A 21,336-nucleotide genomic window follows, 5' to 3' on the forward strand; every position below is an offset into this window, starting at 1 on the left:
TAGGAAACTCATGTAGATATTGATCTGTTTATTTCTAGGCCAAAAAGTAAGATTAACTTTGTGCCAGCAGTAGGGTCCACATATGCTAAATCCTTCTGGCTTCTAAAAAATCCTAAGTGTTTCACATAAGAGAGACAGATCCTTTTAAATTATAACTGGGTTAGGAAAATAACTCTTATCTTTACATTTCAAAAATGCTAACTTGGGTGTACACTGTCTTAAAACTATTCATATAAATGATGAGTTAGATTATTTATGAAATTTTTGAAATTGTGATTATTGAAAGAAAGGAAGGTGGTTAAGTAACATAAGTCATGTTAAAATGGAAATCAAGTAAGATATTCCTTTGTGATGAGTTAAATTTTAATAAATGTTTATTCAATTACTTCAATCAATATTTATTGAGTACCTTCTCTGTAACTGTCACTCTTATAGGTAATGGAGATAAACAGTGAATAAATTGACAAAATTCTTGCCTTTATTAAGCTTATCTTCTAGTGGTGGTGGGAGAACAGACAATAAAGGAAGTAAATAATGAAATAATGAAATAATGAAAATATTTATATAGGACAATACTAAATGCTATTCAGAGAGATAAAGAAGGCCAAGAATGGGAATCCCTTTAAAATTACAAAATACTGTATCCAAAGTAAGGTCAGTTGACCTTCTTACAAACTGTTGATGAGAGTTTAAACCATAACAAACTTTCTGGGGGAGAGTTTGGCAATAATTATTTTAAAACTTTAAAAAGTTATTTATATGCTTTGACTAAAAATTTATACTAAGGAATTTGTTGCACAAAACAATTTAAGTGTTAGGATGTTTATTGTATTGCTAATAGTGATGGTTGGAAATATCCAACGGTGAGGAATGTTGAATCTGCACTGTCCAACATGGTAGCCACTAGACATACAGGGATATTTAAATTTAATAAAAATTAATTCAAATTAACTAAAATTAAATTGTCAGTTCTTTAGTCACACTAGCTACATTGATTAGCCATAGTGTGCAGTTTGTATTAACCATTCTATAGAACAGAGACTGCAGCCTCAATCTTTGTGTCTAGATCTTCTTAAACATACACACACATAGCCTCACACACATAGCTTTTACACATAGACACACATATATATATATACATATACCTCATATATCTCAGATGGTTGTGTGTGTACGTACACACACATACACATACCATGGAAACAGTATTTTACTAGATTACATCTAGTTAGCTCTTTGTAGGGTATATAATAAATGCTTTTATAAAGACTATGTTCATATAGTATCCACAGCTACTTTATAAACACATATTGATCATCTTTACCATTACATTTATTTTTGTATGTGTTCATATAATAAATATGAATCTTACATACTGTAGAATTTGTTACATATTCTATATAACAATATCAAACAGTTTTGTGCTTATTATGGATCTGACATTGTTTTAACTACTTTAGATATATTATAGCCCCTCAATCATTATATAGCCCTATGAGATTGATACTATTATTTCTCCCGTTTTATAGGTGAGGAAACTGAGGCACAGAAATGTTAGGTAATTTGCTTAAGGAGACACATCTAATAGGTGGCAGAGTATAAATCTGAATCCAGGCAGTCTGGTTCCAGAGAATGTGCTCTAAAACACTGTGATATTACAGACACTCTATAGAGTGTATATAATGGATATCTATATCATCTAGCTATGTGTGTGTATATATGTACATATATGTATATGGTACACATTGATAACATGGATGTGTACACTGAATTCTGTTATTTTTCTTCTCTTTTGAACATACGTATTTAATATTTAGATGCTTTGGATTTTCTTAGAATTTAGAATTGGAGATAACATAATGTACCGAGAGGGCACGTGGCTGGGAGAAGTCTGTGTGGCTGATTGCCCAGAGGCCTCCCAGGGTGGCATTTCCTCGCTGAATTAATGAAGAGCTAGTGCTACTCAGTAGACCCAGACACAATCAGACCGTAGGTAAGGGAAGAACACCCAAATCACCTGGGCCTGACCTAGGGATCAGAATGCCCGTTGTAAGTCTGCTAGAATGCTCCTGTACCTTAACCATAGCAACTTCTTTGCTGATGCCAAGATGTCATTTATGAAGCCAGAGGAACTCTTCCTATTCAAAGAAGCTCTTTTCTTAAGTTTGGGAGACATCATAATGAATCCCAGTTCTGGTATATAATAGTATAATAAATTACTTAACAGCTCTGTGCCTCAATTTCTCAATCTGTAAAATTGGGTAAATGCTGGCACCTAACTCACAGGCTGTGATGAAGATGAAGTGTGTAAGCAAATATAAATTTGCTACTGCTACTGGTAATCATTACATTAATGTTAGACTTTCAGATCAAATGTTTACAAATTGAAGTTAAACCTGGTGGTTTCAATTAAACATTTATGATATTTTACACAGGTTTCTAAGGCCTTCCTGCCTACATAAGCACAGCATTTGTCCAAAAATCAGTTCTGCAAAGCAAAAAAGGAGTTTGCTTCAAGGAAATGATTATAGCAACATAGCATAGATTTGGTTTAAGTTAATATTTGACAGATTTTGATGAATTGACCGTTTGGCAAACTTGCCTTTTGGTAATTTAGCCATTTGCTGATCTGGCTTTTGGTAAATGGATCTTGCACACTTTTACCTTGAACTTTTTGTGGTTGCAATGCCATTTATATTCCCTTGTAAAGAAAGAAAGGTTGTGCTAAGATTAACTTGTTTTCCAGCAAATGTGGACTTTGAATCTAGCCATGTAAGTTTGTCTGTTTTTAGATTCCATTTTGTTTACCAACGAAAAATTTTTAGTTAAGATTTTTTATTGCCGTGTCAGATTTTTGCTTATAATATTTTATTGTCATTTATTTAAAAAATTAAAACATGTATTTCTTTTTATGCTATGTTTTGTGATTGACTCTTTTAGGAAGTTTTTTACTAATTAAAAAAAATCCATTCTTTCACTATTCAGATAATTCCTCAACTACGTCCTTCCTAAATACATTATTTTTTGTTTTGCATCTTTTACATAGAACATTGAATCTTCACACGTTTTCAAATTTCTTATTTGTTATTTCAAGAATCTATTCATGTGTAACATTTTACTGAGTTCTGTAAAAGCTTACTAACTGGCTAAACTTTAATTGACCCTATAGATAAAATGGTCATTATCTGAATGTATTATATTTTATGATACTTGATGATATTTTAAAACAATTTTCAGGATGAAAGTTCAATAGAAAGTGACGAATTTGATATGAGTGATTCAACACGGATGTCAGCTGTGAACTCTGACCTTAGCTCCAATCTTGAGGAAAGGATGCAAAGTCCCCAGGCTCTTCACGGCCAGCAGGATGGTAAGGCTTTCAAATTTAGCAAACAAACAAATAAACAAAACAAAACATTAACAAAAACCTGAATCAGAATTTGTTAAAACAACTTCTTATTCTTGTGTTAATTTTTTATCTGTTTCCATGGAGACTTTTTTTCTGTGCACTCAGGTTATATTATCCGCTTCATTATCTTTAGATTCAAGTATCAATACTTGGTTTAAAACTGCAAATACTGGTTATAAAATCCAGGCTTGCCCATGTTTTGCTGTCTGAACTTAAAATGAGTTCTATCAATGTAGTTTGGGTTTCTGTGATGTCTTCTGGCTTTCATTTCTTGGGCCATTATTCTCCTGACTGAATTAAGAGTTTAAAAATGGTCAAAAGATTAATTTGGATGTTTTAATTTTACTAAAAGACAAAGTTTTTGCCAAAAACAATTGCTATAAAAGGACAGTTTTACCATAGGGATTTTGCTGGGTAAGAAGATTTTTGCTGCGATTTTGAGCTATTTTATTCAGCTGTAAAGGAAGGACAGACGGTGATCTTTTATTCCTGGGTCCATTGAAGATTCCTGAGTCATCCTACTGTTCTTGATAGAACAGTTAAAGTAGAGAAAACTGGACGTGTAGAGAAAGTAGACTTAGCAGTTAACACTTTAGGTCTAATATATCCAGAGATCTTTTAAAACTATCCTTGTAGATTTTTGTCTTTATAAATATAAAATTATGTATGTAAATATAAAATTATGTATGCAAGTAAATGTACCTTACTTGGGTAATTGTGGATGAAAATTCAGGGTTACAAATAGAAGGAAATTGTCCAGTTTTATTCAAAATTAGTTTATTATTCCTGTAATTAGCAAGTTTAAATGAGCTTTCTGGCTGTGTATTTTTGTGCCTACATCTGTTGAGAACAAAAAAAGATCTTTCCTTGCTTTCTCTGACACTTGCTGTTAAAAACTGGTTACAAAAGATTGCTGCATTTCTAGCTGCTGTTTGTGTTCTTATGTTGTCATATTAGAAATCCCTAATTTTAAGCATACAAAAAGTCTTTAAAAAGGCAAGGGGGCTTTTGTTCCCACTTCAGATGCGTCTAAAAGATGTTGGTGTCCTTGTTGGCATGAGTTACGAGGAAGAAGCAGTACATTGATCATCAGCGATTTTAAAATCATATATTATTCACTACATAATAAAATAGCTATTGCAATAGAAATGACATTTATTTGGGAAATTTTTAAGAATGTAGTTCTTCTGGTGTGGGTATAAATTACTTTTTTTCTTCTAAAATATTAGCAGATCTTCAGATTTTAAGTTTTAATGGAAAATGTGTAGCACCAGGATGATGGAATAACTCCCTCCCTCTCTCTCTATATGTGTGTGTGTGTATATATATATATATATATATATATATATATAAATAACACTGTAACTATGTAACTATATAAAAATAATAACTATATAACTGTATATAACTAATAACTATATATATATCACACTCTGTTAATATTTATCCATGTATTTTGCCTGTTTATACCATCATCTTTTTTATTCCTTAATTTTGAGGACCATAGATAATAAGAGGATATCTCTTATGACAGAAATTCTTTGTTTTCTTGATTGATTTGTTTATGGTGGATCTTTGGCTAGGGGACAGCTGATGTGATATAAATCTATATCAATACAATGCAGTGGAATAATGTCAAATATTGCTTCCTCTTAGGAGAAAGCACTTTCTCATCATACATTGATGTATGCCTCAAGGTTAAGGACTTACCTAGTTGTTCCTTCTCCAACCTAAGCCTAAGCCTTCCCTTACATGTTCAGTGACTTCTCTTCACGCTTCTCCTTGAGAAGGAAAGTCTAGGAAACACTGCTCAATCAACTTTCTGAGATTGTGGAATGTTCTCTATTTGCACTGTCCAGTACCGATAGTCACTATGGCTATTGAGTACTTCACATCTGACTAGTACATGGAGAGACTAATTTTGATTTTATTTGACTTAATTTTAATTAATGTTGATTTCTATTTCAATAGCCACGTGTGGCGGGTGGCTACTTTATTGGACAGTGTAGTCTAGAGCATTATTTTATTTTGACTTGGCAGTTAAATTCCTTTCTCTGCAGCCTTGGATTAGATGTGTCTGAAGTCTTTGGAGAAATTGTAAGAGAAATTCATATTGTAAGAGAAATTCATTTTTTAACAGCTGAAACTCCAGTTTAATATTCGTAAAATATGAACAATATAAACTTTTGAAGGTTGAATTTAAATGTTCTATTTTCATTAACACTAAGTGATTACTGTTAAGATATTATTGTAAAGAAATTGAAATAGCATATTGTGATTTTTTAGGAATCCTTCCCACTAATTATAACACAAGTTAGTATAACAATGTGTTATTGGACGCATATTTCCATAAAATAGAAAAAAACTTTTTCAGTGTTCATCTCACTATGGTTATAAAAGATCTGAAATCTATTCAATACCAAGGGAAAGAAAGAATATAAAATATAGATCATTTCGGAAATATAATTATCTTATGCATATTGGGGAAAGGGAGGAAAAGAATGGAAATATCTTGCCACCAGGCTAGATAATTAGGTAAAGGTGAAGAAGACACAAACCAGAATGAGGAATTTGGTAAACAGAAAAATGTGTCAATTGATGTATAATATTCAACTTCTTTTGCTTATTTTAACTTTATAATGCTCCCCTAACTCAATGAAAATATGAAGATAGAAAATGCACAGAAACTTTGAACCTTTGCATAGGAAGCATTTTACCCTCATTTAAAAAAATTGAAATCTAATTTACATATAACATCATATTATTTTCATATACACAACATAACAATTTGAAATTATCACCACAATAATTCTAGTTAACATCCATCACCACATATAGTTACAATGGTTTTTTCTTGTAATGAGAACTTTTAAGATCTACTCTCTAACTTTCAAATATGCAATACTGTCTTATTAACTCTATGCTGTACAATGTAGCCCTAGGACTTATTTATTTTATAACTGGAAGTTTTTATCTTTTGACCACCTCACCCATTTTTTGAGTAAAATATATTATGCTATTTAAAACTTTTTTGCAGTCTTAAAATAATACCTTTAGTTTAAAATCATTTAAAGATTGTATAATTATTTGAGTTACTCATGAAAGCGTGAGTTCCTTTAAGCTGCAGTGGAATATAAGGGGCTTACTGTGAAAGAGGCTCTGCTCTATAGTGGCTGGGGTCGATGGAATTCCAAAAAGCGCTCCTGGTTCAAAAAACTTAAAGGTGCTCTGTACTCGAATGTTCATCAGTTTGTAAGTGTTCTTGTTCTGCCATCCATTTCGATGGATTATAAGTAGGAATACTGTCACTTAAGACTTGTCTTCCAATCTGAGATCCTAGAAATTTGTTGAAACATGGATTAGCTCAAAATAGTATTCTTTTTTCTTAATCAATTATTTATTCTGAATTTGTACAGTCTAAAAACAGCTGATTTATTTTTTGTTGTTGTCTTAGGTTGTTTATTAAAAGATGTCTGGCAAAAGTGTCAGATTTAGAAACAAAGATACAGTGCAAAATAAATATTTAACTTCTTCTGATAGAGAAATACTTTTCTAAGAACCATTTTAATTGCTTTTCTGAGTTAATAGCATACTGTATACTATTGATATTTTTTATAAGGGAATATATGTGCTTTTTAAAATATCTATATATTTTTAATTTATTTTATTTATTTTTGGCTGTGTTGGGTCTTCGTTGCTGTGTGCGGGCTTTCTCTAGTTGCAGCGAGCGAGGGCTACTCTTCGTTGCGGTGCATGGGCTTCTCATTGCGGTGGCTTCTCTTGTTGTGGAACACGGGCTCTAGGTGCATGGGCTTCAGTAGTTGTGGCACGTGGGCTCAGTAGTTGTGGCTCGCGGGCTCTAAAGTGCAGGCTCAGTAGTTGTGGCCCACAAGCTTAGCTGCTCCGCGGCATGTGGGATCTTCCTGGACCAGGGCTCGAATCCATGTCCCCTGCATTGGCAGGTGGATTCTTAACCACTGTGCCACCAGGGAAACTCAAAAAATATTATTAGGTTGTTACCAGCAAACGATTTCTGTATTTTTAAGTCACAACAAATTGTATTTTCCCTTTTGCCAATTTTTTTAAGATTATAGGAATACAAAAGGAAGTCGAAACCTTCAACTCTTTGCACATCAGCTGAATCAGCTTTAAAAGTAAGGGACTGCAATAGAAAAAAAAAGTATGCATTTCTCTTTGGCCCTCATTTTGTTTTGTTTTGGTTGTGACATTACAGGATATATATCCCTTAGGAGAATGTGTTGAACTTGCCTTGTCTCTCGACTCAATGAAGTTATGTAGATATATTTTTTAACATAATTTTGTTTTGCAATATTTGGTATTTCACTAATGTATCAAACAATGACTTGTTTATACATTGAAAATTAACAATGTTCCATGTGCCAAGCAAAGCGTTGTAATGTCTAGAAACAACAAAAAGGGAGAAAGACTTGAGAGTTAAGAATTCTCTTAAAGCATTCATCAACATTTACTTGAATTTCTACCCATGATGGACTTGTAAATAATGTATTTAAGGCAACTTTTTCATTCAAAGATGTATTTGATAATTCTAATATCATTTAGAAATGCATAGCTCATTTGCCAGAATTTGAAAATCTTCCTCTTTCTGTATAATGTTTATATTCTAGAAATGTTTTGATATGCTTCAATTGGTTAGGCCATTTTTGATAAACAGGAAAAAATGAATTGGAATATATTGGCTAATGTGCATACAAATATTAGAATACTGTGTGTGTATATATAATCATATATATGTCTTACAATAATGCTTAATTATAATAGACTTAGAAGAACTTTAGGTCTTACTTCACTGCTAAGAGCAGGTAAATTTTTTACATAAATATCAGTTTAGTGAAAATTAAGTAATAATTCATATAAGCTATTAATATATTATAGGTAATTAAATACAGCCATGCCTCATTTTATTGCTCTTCAGTTTATTGTGCTTTGAAGATTTTTTTTTTTTTTTTTTTACAAATTGAAGGTTTGTGGCAACCATGTGTTGAGCAAGTCTATCAGTGCCAATTTTCCAATAGCATTTGCTCACTTTGTGTCTCTGTCACATTTTGGTAATTCTTGTAATATTTCAAACCTTTTTATTATTATTATATTTGTTATAGTGATATGCAGTCAGTGATCTTTGATGCAAAAGCTCACTGATCAATGATATTACTATTGCAAAAAGATTGACTAACCATAGGCTCAGATGACAGTTAACATTTTTTAGCAATGAAGTACTTTTAAGTTAAGGTATGTACATTGTTTTTTGAGATGTAATGCTATTGCATACTTAATTGACTGCAGTATCGTGTAAACATAACTTTTATATGCACTGGGAAACCAAAAATTTTATATGACTTGCTTTATTACAGTATTCATTTTTACTGTGGTGGTCTAGAACCGAACCTGCATTATCTCCAAGTAGTAGGTAAATATTTTGAATTCTAATGTCCAAACATGAACATGATGTATTAGGTTGAACCATATAAACTTGCCATATTGACTGAACCTAATAGTTTAAGCTCTAGAATAACTTAAAATAAAATAGAACATGAAAATTATGAAAGCAAAATGTTTCTGAAATTGGAATATATTTCAAAATATATTGTTTCAGAGCAGTGATGCATACACATGTACAACAAATATTGTGTATCTTGACTAGTACACTTTTAAGATGACCATAGTCTTGTTTTGAGTGTAAACATGGAAGGGAGTGAATTTAAAAATAGCAATTTAGTTGGGAGGTAAATAACTGGGTAAAGTGATATTGTAGTGGCCATTGCACTTTTTTTTCTGTCCTTGTTTAGATTATATGCTGAGCTGACAGCATAGACTCCTACCTGGGGAACTTATTTTAAAAATACAGATCTAGGGGACCCACCTCAGATGGGATGACTAAGGTGTGGGGAAGAGGGTGGTGCTGATGTTCCAGACTATACTTTTGAAGATACTCCTCACATTTCTACCTGGCAGTTTTGGAATGTGAAGATGACAACAGATTTGAGTCAGGTGGGTGTAGTTCAGATGCTCAAATGCTGTTTTTGGTCAGTGGTACCTTCTGAGTCACTTTCTGAGTGAGGATTGTGCAAGTTTCTATGGGTTTCAGTTAACATTGTTTTCTTCATTATGAAAGTTGCTGCATACTGCATTTTTTATTACTTTTGAAAACATCCTTCTACTAGTGTATTATGTTTTATAGTCTGTTTGCAGTCTGATCTATCTGAATATTGTACACCTTGGACTCAAGAAAACACACACACACAATACTTTTTTACTTCTCTGTGTACGTGTTAATACAATTTTAGTAAAAATATGTTTGTGACTAAAACTGCATCTAATTTAGCTGAATAGAATAGTTTCTGGTAATTATTAAAGTATACAAACCAGCAATAAAACAACTATTTGCCATTTAATTTAGTTGGAAAATCTAATAAAACATGTTTTTAATAAAAATGATGTAAAACAGTATACATAATAGAAAATTAAATTTAGTAATTAATTTTTAATGATGGTGAGTTTTAAGTAGAAAAGCTATTAAAATTTGTTCAGACTGAACACCAAATTCCCTACTGAGGTTGTGTTGTCTTGTGCAAGTCATTTTCTTTGTTCTACAACTTTATTTTCTTTTAACTGTTTCTAATTGTTAGGAAACTTTGCATAAAGCAAAAATGGTCAAAAGAGTGTTGATTTATTTTCTTTTTACATAAGTGTAATAAAGTTTTTGACTTCCAAATTTCAGTTTATTCTTAACACTGCTACTGTTCTCAATTTTTAAGCTGAATACACTTATGGACTTAAAATACATGAAAATGTTACAGTGCTGCTGTTTTTTCTTAGAACAAGTTGTTCTAATGCCTGATTAAAAAGTAATTCTCATGGTAAATTTATTGAATTAATTATTCTGGGTTGAGGTAGTTAAGCTGATGAAGCTTTTAGAGAGCTTTCTCTTCATTGCAGTTGCTCTACAAGTAATTATATTATAATTTGCAGAAATATAAAGTATTATTATAAGCTAAATAAAGAAAATTGATAATTAATTATAAAGAATGTTACTATGAATTAGAGGAAATTTTGTTTGCTAGATTTTTTTGTAATATTATGTATGCCTGTGTTTGCGTGTGTGTGTGTGTGTGTGTGTGTGTGTGTGTGTGTATGTGTGTCTTGGTGTTTGTATATTTAATCATTTGAAATTGCTTTTAAGTAGTAATTCTCTATTTCCAAAAGCAGAAGAAGAAATAGCAACTTGACTTACATATAAAGCATAAGTATGGAAAAAAGATGCTGAATTATGCATTTATGTAGTATACTTTTGTGGGGAATGTTATTTTCTTCTTGCATTTAGCATCATATTATTTGGAAATTTACTTTTCTCTTAGGTTAAAATTCTGCTTTTTGATTCTTGTATTACGTAAGTGATTTTTCATATAAGTGAGTGCTTGATAGAAATTTAGCTTATTGATTTCAGTCTGAAGTTTGCACACCCCAGAGACCAATCCAATCTTAGCTAGGTCCTGGATCTCTGGAAAATCAGGGGAAACTGACTTGGTTCCAGGCTTGCCTTGGAGAGTCTAATCTGATCATTAAAGGATGTCAAATTAACTTGGAATTTTACTTCTGGGTTTTAGTTCTTTGTTTTCAAGCATTGCTCTTGTGGTTTGTCATTTTCTTCATGGTAGTGATTGTTGGTTCATGAATGTGTTGACCTAAAACAAATAGATTGCCAGATATTTCTCCAGGAAAGATGGGTTTATTCCTGATTAGCAGAGAATTGCAATTTGGGGTCTGCAATCATGGTGAGACATACAAAGTAGCAATAAGTCCCCTAGTGGCAAGGGAGGGAGAATGTTTTTATAGAGGGGAAAACAAAGTTGGGAGGGTTATAATAAACAAAGAGTCCATGGCTTTTCATTGGCTGAGTCCTTCCAAGGAAAGAAGTGAGGTATTTCTTCTTCCATTTGGGTTCTGTTGTCATTGCAGGGCATGCGAGTTCCCCCTTTTGTTCTCCCAAATCTATTTAGTTGAGGTTTCTATTTATTTTTTTCATGTCCCCCTTTTGAACAAGTTCTTTCTCTGAACGCATCGCTGATCAAGCATAAAGTTTTCTCGTTTTAGCAGCTTTTTGTCCCTCAGTTCCAAGAAGGACCTTTCCTAGGAGTAATGTTTCATGGCAGAAGGAAAGTGCACAGTTTAGAAAACTATTGAGGTCACATTTGAATAATGAGGAACGGTAGTAGGGGGAACTCTCAGGCACATTTTATCTAAGGTCCATATGTTATCAAGATCATAGACATCAGATATCATCTGAAGTGTTATGTCACCATCAAAGGTTTGGTCCAGATACCTTCCAACAGACCTGGTCCTGATATCTTAGGAAAGTTATTCTATCAAATGTCACCTGCTTCAATTCCAGGAAATCTTTACTTTCATGTCACCAGATGATGTGTAGGTCCCTTCAGGGTTCAGTGCTTTCTGTAGGTGTGTCATTTGAATCTAAGAATCTATTTCTGGGAATTTGGTGAGACAGGAGTTAGTTAGAAGTACCTGATAGGGACATCTCTCTCGAATTTGAGGAGTTCTTCAGGAGGTGTTTTTTTCCAGTAGATGAAATCTCCAAGTTACAAGGTGCAATGCATAAGGTCTTCACCTCCTGATAGCACACTGTGAAAAGGTTGCTCCAGAGGAGTTTCCTGTAGATCATCTCGAGGAGTCAGGAGGTGATTCATCAGTGCTAAGCAGTTGTGAGGGACTTCATCAGTGACAGAGGGGAGGCAAGTAGTAGGGTTAAGGTTGCTACAATGTAAAAGAGTTATGTGAAGAGCAGTTAATAAAAGGACTTCATAGGAGGTGAGGTGGCTGAATGAGAAATGATGAGTGTGATGAGAATTCAGGAGCGGTACAAAAATAGTACAAAAATGCGTGAAGTACAGAAATGGTGAAAAGAAGTCCCACAACCATTTTCTTAATGGTCTTAACCAAATGAACAGTGGTGGTAATGGCTCTAAGACAAGGGGAGTAGCCCTATGTGGCAGGGCCCAGTTGCTGATTGAAATACCCTATTGGGTGGATGGTGGTCTCTATGTTTTGGGGCAAGTGCTCCAAGGGCATTTCCTTCCTTTTCATGTACAAAACGAACAAAGGTCATCTGATAATAGGTTCATCAAACTCTCCTTTAACGGCTGTGCCATTTAGTTACTCCCATAGAATTGGGTCAGGGTTGTTGTTCTTTAGTAAAACTTATGGAGGTTTGGCCATAAGAGAGAAATTTGGAATCCAATTTCAGCAATAACTAACTGGCCGGAGAAAGCCTTGCAGCTGGCACTGAGCTTTGGGTTTAGGGAAGTTTAGGACAACTCGAAGCCTGTCTGCATCTAGGTGTAGCCCTTGTTCTGATATCAGATGCTATATTGAACCTGGGTTTGGAAAAAATGCAGTTGTTTTGGCAACTTATGTCCTTTTAAGGCTAAAAGCTTTAGCACATGGATGTAGTCTTCCTGTGAGGAGGCTTGAGAATGAGAGCAAAGAAGCGAATCGTACACATTTTGCAACAAAATAGAACCTCTAGAGAACTTTATATCATCCAGATCAGCCTTCAGGATTTGCAAGAAATAAGAAGGACTCTCAGTAAAACCCTGAGGCATTACTGCCCAGGTGAATTGTTTTTCTTCCCAAGTGAAGGCAAAAAGGTATTGACCAGCTTCATCAATACTTGAATACTAAACCATGCACTGTATAAATCAATTACAGTAAAGAATTTACTTCTTGTAGGAATGAATAGATATTAGTAACCTATGAGGATTAGGAACAACAGAGTGTAGAGGGTTAACAGTATCGTTTATTACTTAGAGGTCCTAGATACACCTTCACCCTCAGCCCTTAGGTTTTCGCACCAGTAGAATAGTAGCACCAGGGGCTACTACAAGAGATAATGAGGTCTTAAGCCTTGAAATCTTCTATTATGGGTTTTATGCCTTGAAGGGCTGCTTTACTTATAGGGTATGGATTGATTCTAGGAAGAGGTTTTGAGGGATCTATTTGAATTTTGACGGGAGGTGTGCTGTGAATTTTGCCAGTATCATTTGGAGATTTTTCCCATAAGGAGTATGGTAGCTAATTCAATGGGAACAAAGAGTGTTTCCAGAATCAGCTCTAGTACCATCAGAAATGGAACAAATGATATATGCCAAAGTGTTATTTATTTCACCTGGTTGGTTACTTGATGACTACTGTGAAATTCTAGAATGATTTACCCCTTTTGGGAGAAAAAAAATCCCAGCATGATACTTCCCTAAGAATTCCCAGCCTAATAAATGTATAGGGACTGAGGAACTAAAGGGGAAAAAAGGATGTATATTTCTCAAAGGGCCTAAACAAAAGGGAGTAGGTTCAGAGACAGCTTCATTAGAGATCCCCACTAGAACTGTTCCAGTATTCTGAGACAGGGGCTGCTTTATAGCAGTGTGTTTGAGTACGAAGAATGTGGCTCCAGTGTCAGTTAGGATTGGAAGAAATTCATCTTGAATCTGGAAAAATCTTTCTCCAAGCCAATTAAGAGGGAGGATTGGGAAGATCCCTATAGTTCTTTGGAGGCTTGTCATTGAGAGACGGCAGAACGTTAGAAAAACTGGTTAGAAAGCACCTAAAGTGCCTAAGTTTATAACAGTCTCTTTTCTAATGTCCTGGCTCTTTGAAATGATAGCAGAAACTAAGAGGGTTTTGGTTTCGCTTAGGAGTCTTCGTTTGCTGGATGTGAAGATTAAGAATTTTGGTGGTGTTCCTTTTAGGTGACTTATCTAGGGTGTGAGAGAGCTGCTTTGCTAGATCAACTGAATCCGGGGTGGACATAGCTTCCCATTCCATCCTGTCCTTTTTACTAGCAGGGAAAGGTCCTGGTTCAGCCCTTTAATAAGCACAGAGTTAAAAGCTACCCGGAAGGAACCAACATCTGAAAGAAGACCAGAATTTTCTTTAAAAATAATCTGACGTCAATTGTGAAGTCATGAACAGGTTCATTGGATTTTTGTTTGCAGGCCTGAATCTTGTTCCAATCAACAAGCTTTGGAAAAGCCCTGCGAATTGCCTGATGAAGTTGCCTAACAATTGTTCAAGCCTGATCCTATATAAGTTAGCAGGCTGGTCTCCCTATTTTAATTCCAGAGACCTTTCAGGATTTTCCCAATTAGTGGTTTTCATCCAGTGCTGGGCCTGGCCTTTACCAACAGGCTTAGATCTACTGATACAAATCTGAGAACCCAGGTTGGTAAGTTTAAATGACTGTATTAAATTCCTCAGCAAGTCCGTGAAGATCTTTGGTTACTGTAGGAAAATTTTGGGCTATGGTTTGCCGTTAAGCTTTAGTCAAGGGAATATAAGAAACGAAGTGTTTAGCCTCTGGATCCTCAGAGGGTTTAATTCTAAAGGGGCAAATTCTGGTAAGTGTAGAGAAAAAGGGAGAGGAAAGAGCTTCAGAAAGAGGGGGAAGTTAGGAGAGAGAATTGGTGTGGGGGAATTGAGGGCATAGAGGAGGCATAGTTGTAGTAGGAGGGAAGGAGGAAGATGGTGCTCGAGGTGGAGTCTGACCATGAGCAACTGAGGGAGAGAGGCAAGATGGCACCAGAGGCCAAACCTGAGACAAACAATTGAAGGAAGAAGAGCCTGAGGCTTTGGGAGCCATTTTTCTTTCTTTAATCATTTGCTTGCCTCAGTTAATCTTAAAACCTTAATTTTCAGAGAGGCAATTTTAGACCCCTCATAATGTTAGAAAGCCTGAAAGTACCAATCAAAATAAGTATTCCACTCCGTTCTGGAAATTTTTGAGTTATGTAGTCCAATTCCATTTTCAGGATATTAAGTTTGGTAATTTCCAAAGTTCTCCATAATGGCCTTCGATACTCTAAATTGTCTTTGGTCAAGTTAGTCCATTTAATTATAGATGTACATGTGGAAAGACCGTGGTTTTTAAGCATAAATTTGGCCATAGTCTGGTGGGGGCACCCTCAAAATATTTAGATAACTGAGATCCCATTTCTTAGAGGTTTTTTTCTAGAGTGAAAGAACGCTTTTCAAACAGCTTAAGTAACCTACAGCTTAAACACCTCAATTCAGACAGCTTCCAACTTAAACAGTTTCCAAATTGAATAACCTTTAAGGCCTAACACCAGCTAGTCTAAGGAAACAGCACTGTCCTGGAGGAACCAAAGGCTTTCCAGCCAGTTGCCGGAGAACAGCCTCTATTCCAAAAGAATGGGCCAGCAGGATGGCTGAACTTTGACAGGTTTAGTGAAGCAGCTCCTGTTCCCAAAGGAATGGGCAGGTGGCTTCTCAGCCAGCTTTGGTTGAAACAGTCTGATCTCAAAATCAGACCGTAGCACTGAGTACTCACATACAGAACAAGGCCTTAACCAGATAGACAAAAACCGTAAAATAGATCTCAGATACAGACTGGAGAGCTTCAAACACAAAGAGGTTGCGAACTCAGATCTAGGAGAAAGATATACCTTCAAACTTCAAGGTTGGCAAGAAAACAGTGAACAACAATGGGCTCAATTATGGATACCACACTCATTTGCCCACCAGCCCAGGAGCCTTCAGGGGTCTTCTCTGGTCTCTGTACGGCCACCAAGACGTCGACGTGAAACAAATAGACTGCCAGAAATTTCTCCAGCAAAGATGGGTTTATTCAGGAAGAGCAGAGAATTATACAATTATAATTTAGGATCTTTAGCCATGAGGAACCTCACACAAGTCCCCCACATGCAAGGGAAGGAGTACTCTTTTACAGAAGGGAAAAGGGAATTTGGAGGACTACAGTCAACAAAGAGTCATGGGTTTTTGTTGGCTGAGTTCGTGCCAGTAAAGAAGAGGTATCTTTCTTCTTCCCATTGGGTGCTGCTATCATTGCAGGGTATGAGAGCTCCCCTTTCTGGTCTCCCAACTCTTTAATTGAGGTTTCTGCTTATTAATTTTTTTACACATGGATCCAGTGGTCAATGTTTCAGTGTCCCTGGGAGAGGCCAAAATTCTACTGGAATCAAGTAGAAGATGCTAGACCCATTAGTCCTTGAATATTGATTTTTGGTTTTGAATAATTGATTTTTATCTGTCTGATAATGCATAAATAAGGTCAAGAATTCACATGACAGTGGAAAGATGTTAGAAAGTACATATCCTTTGTTAATTTATTCAAATAAAATTTGAACCTGTAAATCCACGAATCTTTACCATATTATAGAATCAGAACCACTTGAATTTTCCCAATTTGAAAGTCTTGAGCCACGAACTTTTTTTTCTAATTTGTTTTATTTCCTTTTACTATCGCTTGGCTAGCCTTTATAAGCTCTCACTGTAAAGCCAACACCATGCTGTGTTTCTTTCCAAAGTTCTTGTTGCTAATGTGGGTCAGCTAGCTGTATTTTTTAATAAAAGTTTTAGCCTTTAGGCAAAAATAATCTCAGTGTTGAGCAGGGCTTTGAAGCTGCTGTTGCAAGAGAGTTGTATAGAGAGATAAAGCAGTTATAAAATGGCTAAATTGACCATAAAACAATCTTTATTTACTAGGTTTACAAAGATCATAATTAGATGGTGGGTTGATAGAAGGAAATAACAGTTGGAGGGTATTAAAGAAAGCAGTTGAAAGGATATTTCATTTTATTCATTATAAATTTATGGGATAATGGTTTTCTTATCAGTCTCATTTTATTTGATGGGGAGCGCCTTGGGGGGCAGGAAACAGAGTGTATCTTGTGCATCCTAGCTTACTGCCTTGGAGGCCAGCACAGTGTTTGACATATAGTAGAATGTAGTTTTTGAATTGAAATGGTGTTTTGAGATTTTTTCTTCGTTTGCTTACTTCTGTAGTGAAAATGTACTCAACTCTTAGACTGAGTCTTTCTTGCCAAATATTGGACAGGAAGTTAGTTGATTTCCTTGCACATGAATGAGTAGTCACCTGTCTTTTTTTACTCCTTTCTTTGGAGTTCCTGATGCCTGTGCTGTCTGCCTTGTCTACCTCCTAAATCCTGTCAGGAGCAATGGAACAATAAAGTAACTTTGAGATCTGGAACTGAATTCATTCACAAGGCAACTCTTAATTTTAAAGCAACTCTTAATTTTAAATCTTGACACCTGATTTCTTGGCCCAGCTCTGCCAGTAACTAATTTTGCAGCCTTATTTAAGAACTGTTAACATATTTGGGCAACCATTTCTACATCTGAACGTGAGAAGCTTAGATAAACCCTCTGTAAGATTCATTCTAGCCCCAGAACACTCTGAGTGTTCACCCTTTTAGGATTCTCTTTTTCATCTATAACATTTTCTGTTGTCTTCATCCTGACAAAACATTTTCCTTTAAAAAATAAACAGGGCTCCATTGTTTTCTATGTGTCTCTAAACTGGTTTAAGTGTTTTGTCATGCTAGAGAAAAGGGATTAAAGAATGATGGAGACACCCCCATCCTTCTCCCAGCAGCCTTTCCCATCTTTAAAGAGCCATTTTAATTCCAAGATACACATATGATGAGTACTTAGAAAACCAGTGTGATTGCTGAAGGAGCAGACTTCCCACTCTCCCAGTTTTTTCCTCTTTCCTTGACTGCAGGAGTCACCCAGAATCATTCTCTGTCTTCCTTTTACTGCCAGTCTTCTGTGCCTTTGGTAAGAAACTGTGTTCAACACAAAGACTCATGGGTATTATATGCTAAAATGTGAAATTAGCATTCCCTTCTTTTCCCCTTCTTTATGAACATCATTTATAAGAACGCTTATTCCTATTCCTTCCCAAATGTATGTGTGTACGTAAACATGTGCATATATATGTATGTGTGTATATAGAGATGGAGAAAAGGAGGGAGGGAGGGGGAGAGAGAAAGAATGAGAGTTTTAGTGCTTTCAGCAATAATGATTGTTTTCCTTCAAGTGTTTTTCATAAAATTTGTCCTGAGGTCCTGAGGTACTGGAGGGTCTTGGGATTTCCTTCAATAGCAACATCATTCAAGCTTTGACAACTTCAAATGTCTGTATACATTTCAGAAATTTTGAGTGTTTTGACAATCAAATATCATCAATCAGCCTATCTTTCAGTATGCAGATTTATTTCACTAATATATCCACTAACATCTTACTATTGCTACGGTATAACAGCGTCTTGGAGAATAGATTCTAGCATCATAAAAATAAAAAATACAGCTCATAACTACTTAGCTCTGTCTTTATTCAAATCTGTGATAAGGCAATCAGGAAAATCAGATTAGCATTATAGGTATGGGGGTGTTTAGTACCCTGAACCCTGGGGTCAGTGTTCTAAATTGGTGTCAGTGAGGACATGCTTACTCTCTTAATGCATGTCCACAGCATCAGTGGTTTATCTATCTAAAATGTCATGTGCATAATTCTATTTTAGAGTTGATGAAAAAGATCCAAATTCTCCTCTGGATCCAACCATCTAAAAATCAGATTATTGTTTGACATATTTCCAAATGAAAGTGAAGATAGATGATGAGGAGAAATAAAATGTCTTCACTGCTTAGCGTATGCCAGACACTGTCCCAAGAATTAACTTTGTGGGTTTTCACAACAATCCTATGAAGTAGGGGCTTGTTATTTTGATGGCATAGATGAAGAAACTGAGGCTAAGTAACTGTCATTACCCAACTGTTAAGTGGTAGAATCAGGATTGGAACACAGGCATTCTGGATCTGGAGCCTACATTTTTAAAGATGAGTTTCCAAGTTGCCCCAAGCCCAGGTCTGTATTCATTGTATTTATTACATTCTGTAACTATGCTTATTTACACGCATTATTTTATGCCATGCATGCTCAACCATCCCATCAAGTTCTTATCTCCTGGACAGAGCATTAATATTCTGACTAATATTTCACTATTAGCTGTGCTTTATAATCTGTCTGTAATAGCTACTTGTAGATGTGTCCCCATACTTCCCTATTTTCATGCAGGTATCTTTGTTTCTGCATTGTTAAGAAGAAATTAAGATATTATTTCTAGCCATTGAAATATGTTGGTTTCACTTAGCTTTCTAAAACAGAAGTAGCAAACTTAAATTCTGTTTATTTCAATAATATCTCTTGCCAATAATTGCCCTGTGTTTAAAATTCATATTTCCTTTTATCTGTTAAATATGTAATTGACTTTTGAAAATTTCTTTCATTTCCCCCGTTCTTTCCTTGTATGGAAAGGGCAATGAGAATTTGTGATTCACCTCCTCTACTGCATTCCTTATTTAGAATCTTCTCATTTTATTTTACTGTGCTTTATTCTAAATAAGACGACCAAGGTTTGGCCGAAGGGGAAAAAAAATATACCATTTGTCACTCATGACCATCCACTCATGCCCATAATGACTTATTTTATCTTATAAGCTTTTTGGGGTAACATTTCAGCTTTGCTTTGTGTGAAATAACAATAAAGTGTGCTCATTTTTGGATAAAGAGTACCATTTTCCTGCATAAAGCATCCATGTAAATAGACTATTTTGAAATATAATTCAAACAAGTCACATGTCTTAAAATAGCATACTTTATATAACAATAATAGTCATGTTAATGTAACGAAAACATTAAAAATGAATGTTAAAGGTTATAGAAAGTGGAAATTATCCAGATTAAGTGAAGTACACTTGTATGACAATGGGATATTCAGCCCTACCCAGATGTGAGCAAACTTTCAAAATAAAACAAACCATCAAACTTCAAAAGAAACCTTTTAATATCATAAATTAAAATTACTTGCATTTGCAAAAAGAATAAAAGTAGCCCAGTAAAATTTATTAGATGATTGTGAGAGCTTTTGGTTTTGAGAACCTATGTTTGGTAAATTGAGTGGTTAATAATAGAACCATTTACTACTTGGGCATATTTTTTGTCTAACAATTGTCAATATCCCTACATGTGTTCTAGGACTTGTCAGCCAGCCAATCTGTAAATAGGCTAGCTTCTGCTTTTACATTTATAGATAAGGGTATATTCCTGCTTTCTTAAAAAGAAGACTACAAAATGTTATTCTGGGTATGAACAATTTGTAAATAAGCTCCAGATACACTAGGTATTTTCACTTTCTTTTGAAAAACGTTTCTTACCCTTTTGTGGTGATATTATTATAATACTATCATGCTGTTTAATAGTCAAAATAGTTTCTTGGGTTACATATTATTCTCATTGCAAAATTAAACCATGTCTTTTGTTTTCTTTCCATTAAACCATACTGCTGCTTGCTACTAAAAATAATATTTTACCTTGTACAGCAAGCATTTACTAAGAATTCTTTATATACCGGATTCCAAACTATTATTGAAGATGACAGTGACAATGGACAAGGATATGGTATGATGGACAGAAGTGGACCAGGGTTCACAGGACCAAAGTTTAGATCCTAGTTGTATGACGTGACCTGTGTGTCCTGATACATGCCATTTCACATACAATTAGCCTAAGAGCCCTCCATTTTCAAGTAGGGGTAATGCTTGCTTTACAAATCAGAGTCTGTGATAGGAACCAATAAGGTAATATAGTCATTTACAACAAAAATTTATTGACCATCTACTATGTGTGAGAACTGCTATATGAAGTTCAGCAGTGCGCAAAGCATACAAGGGTTAGAAGCATACAAGGGTTTTACGCTGTTAACATTGATATAGAGTCTAATGGGATGGTGATATATGACTAAATTTATGATTACAAATTATAACAACCACTATGAGGAGAAGGAGTATACTCCCTCATGAATACAGCAGTGGCACGGATTTAACCTGACCATGGAGGAGCTGGAAATACCACTCAGAAGTGATCTAGATCCAGAAGATGAAAAACAGTTCACAGGTGAAAAAAGACACAAGAGCACTTCAGACAGAAGCAACAGCATGTGCAAAGGCCATGTGTTTTGTAAATGTTAAGGTGTGATG

The 21,336-nt window shown here is 35.0% G+C and overlaps 1 protein-coding gene across 6 annotated transcripts in view; it reads left to right on the plus strand.

Moving 5' to 3' along the window:
- NOL4 (nucleolar protein 4) overlaps positions 1 to 21,336 on the plus strand; it is a 394,425-nt gene that overhangs the window by 132,756 nt on the left and 240,333 nt on the right. For all 6 annotated transcript variants that reach the window (XM_067699379.1, XM_067699374.1, XM_067699375.1 and 3 more), the window contains one exon: positions 3,238 to 3,370. In XM_067699379.1, coding sequence (XP_067555480.1) covers positions 3,238 to 3,370 — 133 coding nt within the window. The remainder of the gene's footprint in view (positions 1 to 3,237; positions 3,371 to 21,336) is intronic.

Source organism: Pseudorca crassidens, chromosome 12 (genome assembly GCF_039906515.1).
Source record: "Pseudorca crassidens isolate mPseCra1 chromosome 12, mPseCra1.hap1, whole genome shotgun sequence".
NCBI lineage: Eukaryota > Metazoa > Chordata > Mammalia > Artiodactyla > Delphinidae > Pseudorca > Pseudorca crassidens.